The sequence below is a fragment of the Hippocampus guttulatus genome, chromosome 7 (genome assembly GCF_054856545.1).
Source record: "Hippocampus guttulatus isolate MCC_2025c chromosome 7, RoL_Hgut_1.0, whole genome shotgun sequence".
NCBI lineage: Eukaryota > Metazoa > Chordata > Actinopteri > Syngnathiformes > Syngnathidae > Hippocampus > Hippocampus guttulatus.
Window position 1 is genome coordinate 12,336,332 of NC_141267.1, and position 10,838 is coordinate 12,347,169.

The 10,838-nt window shown below is 41.3% G+C and overlaps 2 protein-coding genes across 2 annotated transcripts; both read right to left on the reverse strand.

The window, feature by feature from the left end:
• Positions 1 to 709: 709 nt before the first annotated feature.
• Positions 710 to 4,290, reverse strand: LOC147202273 (uncharacterized). The gene is made up of 2 exons (XM_086116700.1): positions 4,151 to 4,290; positions 710 to 3,927 (listed from the first exon to the last, which is right to left on the reverse strand). Exons 1-2 carry the CDS (start codon positions 4,167 to 4,169, stop codon positions 2,150 to 2,152), a joined length of 1,797 nt encoding a protein of 598 aa, XP_085972826.1. The 5' UTR covers positions 4,170 to 4,290; the 3' UTR covers positions 710 to 2,149.
• Positions 4,291 to 5,698: 1,408 nt separating this feature from the next.
• uts2d (urotensin 2 domain containing) lies at positions 5,699 to 6,909 on the reverse strand. The gene is made up of 5 exons (XM_086115978.1): positions 6,766 to 6,909; positions 6,541 to 6,645; positions 6,431 to 6,468; positions 6,217 to 6,304; positions 5,699 to 6,107 (listed from the first exon to the last, which is right to left on the reverse strand). Exons 1-5 carry the CDS (start codon positions 6,863 to 6,865, stop codon positions 6,082 to 6,084), a joined length of 357 nt encoding a protein of 118 aa, XP_085972104.1. The 5' UTR covers positions 6,866 to 6,909; the 3' UTR covers positions 5,699 to 6,081.
• Between the last annotated feature and the right edge of the window lie 3,929 nt (positions 6,910 to 10,838).

A 10,838-nucleotide genomic window follows, 5' to 3' on the forward strand; every position in this document is an offset into this window, starting at 1 on the left:
GGAGATACGCCAGGCCCAGTGATAATTTTGTGGCAGAAAGCCAACCTAAACCTTAAGCTCACTCGGACCACGTCTAATATCGGCATAAAGTAGACTGCTGCTCAGACACGACATATTTCTTTCAGAAAAATGTGAACAGTGGGCAGGAAACCGTCTGAGTCCTTGTATTATATTTTTCAAACCATCCCACTGGACAGGATGGCCTCCAAGTGCCCAGTTTATGGTGCCTATATGCTCCCGCCATGTTGAGACTGTATTGTAGCATGCAACAAGTGTGCCCCATTTAACAGAACTGAAAGGAGCCGTTTTTATTGGGCATGTTTGAAGTCACAGCCTTCCCTATCACAGATCCGTTAGCCTACACTTGTCCAACATTACCATCATCGGGTCTAACCTGCCTCCACATGGAGTTAATCCACACGGCATGCAGGATTCACGATGGTCATGAAAATGCTTTTGGAAATCATATTGTCAATATTACAACTCTTTGGATCAATATTTAATATTATACCTCAATAAAAGTTTTTTTTCCCCTTAATTGTGCAACCCCCCCCCCCTCAAATGTGGCCATGTGACTACTCTGTAATAGTGTTTTTGACTTTGATACAACACCTGGATCATTGTTCCTCGATACCGATGTTGAAACGGTACCATGGTAAAAACTTAAAAGTAAAACAAATGGAACAATAGCTGACAGTTTAAACATCTTCAAATGATTTTTATTTGTATTAATTCAGAAAATTATAGGAATACTGATTAGAAATAAAGATATAAGAGCAGTAAATAAAAATAAAGAGAGTAAAGAGATAAAACACATTTGGAAGATTTCTAAACACTTAAGAACAATCGAACACAGAATATTTAACATTTTTAAACACGACTGAAGATTTTACTCTATGTAAAGTACAAAACTCTTGGTCCACCAAAAGATTTGTTGTTTTAGCAATGCTGTCGTGGTCATCAATAACTAGAAGGCTACCAAGTAGATCAAAACCTCAGTTGCTGAACATTACAATGTGATACTCAACAGGACTTGCAAAAATGGAAAAACGCCTGACTTTTGATTACTCGGAAATTATTGTACTCTTGTCCAATGAGACTTTCATCCCATGAGTCACTGCTTTTTTGCAAACTTTCCGCTTGTTTTCAATTGCACCATTTCCTCTGCCCTGTGTGTGTGTGTGTGTGTGTGTGTGTGTGTGTGTGTGTGTGTGTGTGTGTGTGTGTGTGTGTGTGTGTGTGTGTTGTGGGAGCGGGTTTATGGCTCCTGTTGTGTTAAAGCAGCGTACTGGAAAGTCCTAATCACCTGTTGTCATGGCAATGAACTTGGGAGCAGCTCAGAAATTCATCCTCCTATTGTTGGCTGTTTGTTTTAAAGTTATGGAATTTGTGGCATCTGCAGTCATTATATAAAAGTCGAACCCATTTTGAAAGCTTCAAAGACCATACCCAAATGTTAAATGATTTATATTATTATGCTTATTATTACGAGAATTGTCGCGGATGTACAATGTAGTTATGAACACATGCTCTACATGCAATTTTCCTCAACAGAAATGATCAAAAAGAGAAGCCCCTTTAGCTTCCTAATTGCCTTGAACGTCTTGACTCTCGATTGGGAAATATCTGCTCTCTGTCCCTGTCACCCAATGAGGAAGTGTGATAGTCCTATCATAGCCCCAAGTGCACTTCTATGAACAGCATTTTTCACATTACTAAAAATATACTGCATGCACACCCAAAAGAGGAACTGACTCTTGGCGTGTGTTCATTCTGGTCAATGTAAAAGTGAAAGTCAAATATTGAAAGAGCGTTTCATATCCCTTATTTAAGAATGTAATCAGAAAAACAAAAGACATTTAAAATGAAATCAGAAAAAAAAAATCCATCTCAGCAGTTTTACAATACTCAGGCTTAGAAAGGGCTGATCCATTGCCAGCTGTTTGAAAGACGGTGCGGTTAAATTGCATACAAGTGTGTGAAGTTTTACATCCATGAGAAAATATGCACATGTATTACTCGGTATTGTTTTTAAGCTACGGTATTGCAAAAGAACAAAGTGTGACTAATCATTATAAATTTATGAATCATTTTCTCCGAACATTTGCCACTCTACTAATGTACAACACCTGATAAACATCTTAACTCCTTAAATGTGTACATATAGTGCCTTTATCTCCTCCACCCTCTTACTAAGAAGATGCATACCATACATGTTGCAAAGGATGAGGAAGAAGCCTGTGGCCACAAGAAGGACATGAGAAAAGGTGAGGAAGCCTGTCAGGACAGCATTTGAGGGCAAAAACCACACATACACCCAACCGCTGATATAGTTGTGGTGGACGAAGTTGAGGCCCTGTTCCACTACTAGCATGTCATAAAAAGGCGGTGAAATGTCATCGGTGAAGGAAGTCTCATCTGGTTCGACGCTGGTTTGGGCTCGGTGTGAGGTAGCCGCTTCGGTAGCTGAAAGGGTTGTCGGAGACGACCCTTGAGTGCAGCTTGGAGTGATTGTTGTAACGTTGCAATTGTTCAGTTCCTCATCATGTAGAGAGTCAAGGGTACGGAGTATTTGGTACTTCGGAGTGTGACACATTACATCTTGACCGTCAAGAACTGCATGCTTATTCTGTCTTATCCATCTCGCAAAACCTCTGATGCTGCAGGTACAGTCCCACGGGTTTTCACTCAAAGCAACCTTTAGAAATGTATTGGACATGAAAATATTTTCTGGAAGGTTTTTGAGCTGGTTGTCCTTCAAATCCAACATGGTAAGTTGTCCGAGCTCCTGGAATATGTCTTCCGGTAGGTTCTTGAGGGTGTTGTTATTGAGGAGTAGTATGTCCAGTTTGTTTAATCTGGAAAAGTGTTGCGGGTGCAGCTGCTGGAGATTGTTGGATTTCAGTGAGAGCTTCTGCAATTCAGGAATACAGCAAAACAAGTTTGGCGGCAGCACACTTAGCCTGTCATTAAAATGGAAGTTTAGAGTCTGCAGCCCAGACATGTTGGCAAACAGATTTCCAGGCACTGTGATGAGGTTTGTGGCATATAGGTAAAATTCTGTCATTCCAGGCATGTGCCCCATCAGCTCATCCGGTAGAGATACGAGTGGGTTATTGTAAAGGGTCAGCTTAGACAGTTTGGGCATGTTGTAGAAGCTCTTCTCTGGGACAAATTGAAGCTGGTTGTTCGACAAGGTGAGATTCTTCAAGTTCCTTAGTGACCAGAACACCTCCGGGGGAATAGTGGCTATCATGTTGGAGTAGATATGGAGATACTCAAGGTTCACCAGTCCATCAAAGATCCCAGCTTCTAACCTCTCGAATTGGTTTCTATGGATGCTGAGCTTGTTCAGGTTGATCAAGGAGTGAAAGATGGTAGGGGAAAGTGTTTTCAAGTAGTTACTGCCAATGTTCAGGATTTCAAGGTTTCTCAGTCCCCTGAAAGCCCCTGAAGGAATACTGGATAATTTGTTGTGGCTCAAGTTTATATCCTGCAAAGCAATGAGTCCTTGAAACAATTCGGCAGGAATGGTCTCCAGTTGGTTCCTATTTAAATGCAGCTCCTCCAGAGTGACCAGTGGGCTAAAAACTCTTGCATCAAGTGCGGAAAGATCGTTGAATGACAGCTGGAGAGACTTGAGCTGCGGAGCGACACGAAAAGCCTGGGGATGGACAGTATGGAGGTGGCTAAAAGTTAAACTAAAACGCAACATCAGCTCCTTTTTCTCCAGGCTCCGCTCATTTATGACGTGCATGTTTGTGCCGCTCAACTGCAGTTTATACGTGTGAGTAGGCAGTTGTTTTGGTGTATCGATAATATTATTTCCGGTGCACGTGACGATGCCGTCGGGAGAACACTCGCAGATGCTGGGGCAGCTTGCGATGCAGGTGAAGAAGGTGGAGAATATGAGTACCCACAACAATTCTGCACAAAAAAAAAGTTCAACCATTATTTAGTAATTATATACAAAATTAATTATATTCAATTTCACAGCTGCATTTAAGGATAAATTGAAGTATTGATATTCATGCAATTAATTACATTTGTGATGCATTCAAGCAGGATAACAGTTAAAAGGTCGGATCGAAGGATTGAGTTGTATCCTTCAAATAATAAATACATTGTAAATAGCAAATATTCGACTGACCTGTTAAAAAAGAATCCATCCTTTCCGATGTTATTATTATATTGCTACTGCATTAAGCCCAACCTGATCTTGGAGCAGGACAGCTACGAGAGTGCCAATCCAAACTTCAGTCAAATTAGAAGTCTTCTCCACAATGTGTTGTCGCTGATATCCAGTAAAAACTGGCACACATGGATGCTGGCTCATTTCCTTGTGCTTGTACTGACTGGTGACGCAACTTAATCCAACCTGTGTGTGGGGCAGTTGTCTGATGTGAAGTACTGATATTATTCGATTATGACCAACAAAAAGTCATGCTACTAACTGTTGGACTACTGCTGCAAACAATAATGACCCTACTCATACTATTTTTTGTGAACTGTTATATTAACAGTAACTCTGGCCTCTTCCTGGTAGCAGGCACTGATGACATGTGTGCTCACTCACGGGTACTCCCAAATTCCAATGCGTTTGTTGGAGCGTTCCATGTTTTATGGTGTTGGTTGTTCTGCTTCTTCTCCCTCAAAGATGCTGAAGCTGTTGCTTGCCACGGCAGCAAAAAAAGCAAATGCGTCATTCACCTCGCCGTGTGACTTTGAACTTTTTTAGCTGTCTTATACTTTGTATGGCCACATGATAAAAGGGTGTGCACCCAACTCTTGAGCTTTGCTATATTTTTTTAATAGCGTATTTCATTCACAAACAACTTAAAAAGCTTAACAAAGCAATTAAATAAGTCCTAAACAATAAGATTGTGGCCAAAAAGTCTATTGCTAGACAGAAAATGACTATATATATATATATATATATATATATATTGCATTGTATGTTTTGACCAATCATATAGAACTCACACATATTCCTCGGCCCGAAACTATTGTAGCACAATAGTTTTATTTGTACATTTTCGTACATTGATAAAACTTCACAATTTTTAAGACTGGATCATTTTAACAATGAACCCCAAATTTGAAGAGGCAGTATTTTTGCTTGACAAGCAATATGATCAACCCTTATTTCTATTCTTAACTGATTTGGGAGTAGAAATCATCCGGTTCAACAGCCATTCATTGCAACATGGCATTCATTTTGTGGCCAAATATGGATATTGTCTTAAAATACACATATCAAGATGCATTACTGTTTTTAAAATGTTAATGCCCCGATTATGATGGGGGGGAAAATAGTTCATTTACAAGTAGACATAATGTACAGCGTTCTAGAGATATCTGCTCAAAGTTTGTGTCACATGCCTTTGCTGAGCTCTCCACTGTTCGCTATAGTGTATGGGATTCGGGTCTTTTCACAGCAGCTCTCCCATTATTCCGGCTAAACCCGGTGACTCAGCTATGTCCTGCCCGTCTAAAACCTCATTGCACATGAATTCACCTGTCACTGCGGAGGCTGCACTACATTTCAGATCCCCTTTACTCAAACACCGAGCTCCAGGGTTTCCAAAAGATTGACCCTGTTTCATATTGCAGGTAGTTATAAGTCCTAAGATGCTCATTCAAATATTAAAGTCAGATTTTTGTTGGCAGAAATCGCTAAAATCATACAAAAGGCACCTTCACGTTGACATTTTATTTTGAAAAGAACAATCTAATTCCATTACAATGCTTTCTGGTCATTTACAAAAATGTTATGCTCCGTTCTGCCACAAGAGAGCAACATGAAGACACACAATAGCGGGAGGCAAATAATAACCTTGGTGAATTTGTCCTGGTGAAGCATCTTCTGTGTGTCGCGGATGACGTACACGTTATAGTTTTACACAGGCAGTCGCTTGATGAGAGCAACTGGAAGCGACGAATTCTTGATGGTGCGGGTTAAGGATGGTCTCTTTTGCTGAAATGAACCGTGTTCACATGAGTGGTGTTGTGGGTTCTTAAGGCTTTGCTGGACTTTGCAGCAAGATTTCACATTGGTCCTCATCCTCCTGGAGTCTCATCTCACACACAGTACTTCCAGAAACAAGCTGCAGACAAAAGAGTGTTTGTGATCATTTGCGGCGCATGCCCTTGAACGGAAATGAAACCTAGGAGCATGCGCACAAACGAATTGGAGAGATCATAAAGGTGACCTACGTTCACCCCTCTTCCTTGTGATTGGTTTGTCTACTAAATTGGCTGCGATTTCCTTCTCCAGTTCCAGATCGTCCCTCAGTGCCTCCAACTTAAAGAAGAGATGGGTATTAGACCGGTAACACTATTCAAATTGAAGGACTGCAGCACATTTATTTTTGAATGCGTCTGGTCTAATTATGCTTGTATAATAAAAATGCATTTGGAAAAACCTTACCTCTTCCAAATCAGCTAATTTATCAACCAGTTCAAGACCTGTCAGTAGAAGAAAAAGTCTGATTAACATCCCGCTGTTTAATTTCCTCCGCTGATTGACGAATGTCTCACCTGGAGTGTCATTCTTTTCAAGAGGAACTAAGCTTTTATGCAGAAGCAGTGATAAAATTTTGCTCTGGATATCTATGCCGTCTTTTGGATTCAAAACCCGGTTATCTGCACAGATGAAAAAATGAAACAATAAAAACATGGAAAGGGAATGAGCCAATCAATATCTGACCTATTACATTTAAGGTTGAATTTCAGACTCCGGATATGGAAATTCAATTAACGTACCTGCGTTAAATAAGTTCCTTCCTTGCACATCTATCACACCCTGCAGTAGTAACAAACCCAGGAGTCCCAAGATGTAGTTGACAACTCTCACCCTATCCATGACACTAAATGTATGGTCCCAGATGCGGTGCTGTATGAACTCCTCAAGCCGGCGATTCTCTTCCTTGGGTCCATCCCTTCAATATATGTATCATTTCCGAGAAAGTAGGCGGAGCCAGTCAGCCACTTACGTATTAAATCAATAACATGTCACTGTTTGTGTCGTCAGTAGTCAACCCATTCACTGGCACGACATTGCAGCTTGACGGAAAAATGACGTTATAGGCAAGGCCAGTAAGTCTATATCACTGTGACACCAGCGAATCAAGCATAGAGAGGAAGTCATCAATCTGCTTGATAGTTATGAGAGAACTGAATCACATATTTTGGCAACTGCGAGTCTTTTTCTTTTATATTAATTAATTCCTTAAGTAGCTTCATAGGATTGTGTCGGTACGAGGAGGCAGGTCTAAGTAAATTGATTCTTTCCCCAAGTCCATTACAGCAAGAGATGAGCTCCACAGTCTTGGCTGCAGGACTCATTTTGGAGGTGAGGGGGCATTTATCACAGCAGCCGAGCCAACTAACCAGCACCTCACTATATCACTACACTTTGTGCGTCAATGAAGCACTGCCAAAGGAGCAGGTATCGTGCGGGCGTGGTGTTAAGGAAATGAGCTGGCAGGCATCGGATGAATTTGGCTGGTCAAGATATCATAAAAGTTCCTGCATGCCTTCACGCTTCAGGCAAGGGACTGTTGACGTCTTGGATCTCCCGTCCAAGCACCATTTTTGCAAATCGATCACTTAAGTTATTTGGCGACTGAATTTAAACGGAGCACAGGGGACGAGAGTTTGGGAATGAAGAGTGAAGTGACGTTGAGCTAAATTATACGTCAGAGATGGCTCTCAGGGAATTGAATTTCCTAAGTTTGAGCCATAAAAAAAGTTTCACTTGTCGTGAACCAAAGACATTGTCGTCTGACCTATCCATTTTATACGAATTTAATTTGGAGTCTCAGGGGAGGTACTGCGGTATATATTCTAGAGCACGGGTGTCAAAGTCAAGGCCTGGGGACCAGATATGGCCCCCCACATCATTTTATGTGGCCCGCGGGAGCAAATCATGTCTGTCAACTATCATGGTTCTTGCTGAAATCTGTACCGAAATGTTAAATTGTCATGGGTAACAAAATAACGTTGAGATTTTGCACTGGCCCTCTGAGGGAAGCCGTAACTCCAAAGTAGCCCTCAACATAAAAATGAGTGTGACACCCCTGTTCTAGACTGATACATTTAAATACTGCTAGCATAGTGCTTTCGCGTGTCAGTCATTATCGTCATTGTTGAAATCGATAATGGTCTTCAGAGGTGGTCTTAAAACCACTTTAACGGGTCTTGTTCTTATCTCAGATTTTGACATAGAGAAGTCAGGACTTGTTCTCAAGACCAAAACAAGGACTGCTCTTGGATATAATAAATATTCCTGTATTACCTAAATAGTAAATACTTTGATGCCAAGCATGGATATTAACATGACACTCCATCATTGAAGTTTAAAAAATGGTTTGGTTTATTCTCTCATTTTTCTGAAATGCCACCATAAGTAAGAGATATTTTGTGTATTTTCCACAATTAACAGTTGCCAGGTTTCTTAATCACATGTTCAAATAGGATCAAGAATTCTAGATGATATTTAAAGCATATTTTTTGCCATGGTGAAATAACACAAACAACTTTGTGCTAAAAATAGTGACATATTCCACAATCTCAAACAGTCGACCATACAACGGTAAGCGTAAATCATCACAATTATTTTATATGACTAGAAGTTTTGATTTGACAATCTATAGAATTAGAGAAGTGGCATGGTGGTTGTTCGCGACGTACACGTGCATGGACAATCCTGGAATTACTATATCTTTCCTTGTGCCCATGATCAAAAGAGTGCTGCGTTGGCCCGGTGTCTCACCGTCTTAATTTACGGATGCAAACTCCACTCGAATTTTGAACATAACTCCACACAAGTGCCGACTGGGAGATGGTGAAGGTTTGAGAGAAAGCACAGATCCTCCCTCCAGTAGTTCAGCTCAGCGCGGATCTCTAGCTCGTTAAAAATACTCGGCACTCGGCTCCTCATCCCTTGTAGATTCACTGCACACACCTGCCTGTCTGCATGTCCTTGTGCACACCAGGGGACTGGCTGATGTATCTTACTACTAGTCTGCTACATCAAGTTACTAATTCTGAAGGCCCTGGTCAGATTACAGTGACTACATACCAGAATATATGATGAAATCTGGACAAAGAATAAGATCCACATGCGGGTATCGGAAGGAGTGAAGGAAAGAGAAAGGCTTCGAAATTAAGAAAATGGGAATAACATCATACAAATACTGTACTAGGATTAAGTTTTGAAGTCAAGATGGCGCATGAGTAGGCAGCCGTCGGCAAGTGCTCTCATGAGCCTAGCTTTTTTTGTTGTTTTTTTGGTTTGCTTTGTCACTTTGTGTTTGTTGTTACGTCGTGCGGACCTGATGTGGACTTTTTTCAGCATTTTTTGGCCACGACATTCATCAAGGAGGAAACTCTGTGCTTGGTGGTTGCGCCTTCTCGGCAGCATGGGTATACCAGCACTGTTTTTGACTGGGAGGAATTTGACTGTTGTTTCTGGACAGTCCGGGGCGCTTGTGTCTTGCGCCTGTTATGGGCAGCATTTTTCACAGCCCCTCTTTGTTCAGCAGAGAGATCGGTGCTGTTGAACGGTCTGCGGCTGGATGGATGTAAGGCTTTAGGAGCCGACGATGAGAAGAAAGGAGCGTTAGCGCGGAGCGCCGATGCGGATGTGGAACTGGGAGTCGCGGCTTGGATTTGAAGTGGATTTACATGGGACAGGAGATTTGAGCCAATCTTTTTCGTCAATGGACGCTACAGCTTCGTGTTTGCTTTCAAAACTTAGCTTGTAGCAGATGTGTGCACATTTTTCAGCATGACGTCTCTGATCCACTGGTGAAAGGACACTTTGATCCTCTCCTCTTTCATCTATAACTGCTTCAGACAACAAAGTGTATGCAGAAAAGTGGTGAAGATTGCACGACTGTCTGTGTCCTATGTGTTGTGTTGTTTTATTTTTGTTATTTTGACTTCAAAATGGCGCCGCGTGAGTGGCTGCCTTTCCAGCAGCTCCTATATTTTGTTGTTCTACTTCTTCCTTTCATAACTTTGCTGCTGTGAATCGGGAATTTCTCCATTGCGAGACTAATAAAGGGTTTCTTATCTTATCTTAAGGTTGCTCTCACAATTCCTGAGTGTCTTTAGTCGTGATAACACTTCACAGAAAACTGTGCAGCAATGCAGCCACCATTTTAATCAAATGAATGAGCTCTGAAAAAGGCTGTAGTCATGTTGGCCTTGCATAATTATGTCAACAAAAATAATTTCGACCACAGCATAATTACAAATAGACACAATCTGGAGAAGTACCCCTAATGGTGTTATTGATTGTCTTGTAAATGGACCGCTCACGGCGAAGCATTATTACTATTACAACTGTTGGGCTGTTGAACACTTGAAAGAAACGTAATGGCTGACACTAGAGGGAGTCGTGCCATTAGCATTGCGGTCCCTGACTCAATGGGCTGTCGTGTGGTGTAAAATTGTTCAGTGTGTTCTGTAAACACGAGCTTTTCACACCGTGAAAAGATAGTGTGTCCGGTTGTATATATGTTTACATTCTCGATTTTGGCGCAAACACCTGTCCGTAAAATATTATTTATGTGGATTATATGGCTCGACCCGGGAAAGCGTGTTCCCTTCCAAACCGTGTTGCGTCTGCAGCTGCTGCAGGCAGTCAAGTGATAGTGTTTTGTCAAGCGAAAGAGTGTTTCGTCGATTTGTAAGGAGGGCTATGACGGAAGTAAAAACGCTGCTCTTCAAAATAAAATAAAAATAGATGCATTGACCTGCTGGTCAAATCTTTGTTTTACAATCATGTCGTAAGCAACGACGAGTTAAAAATCTATGTACATTTAGAG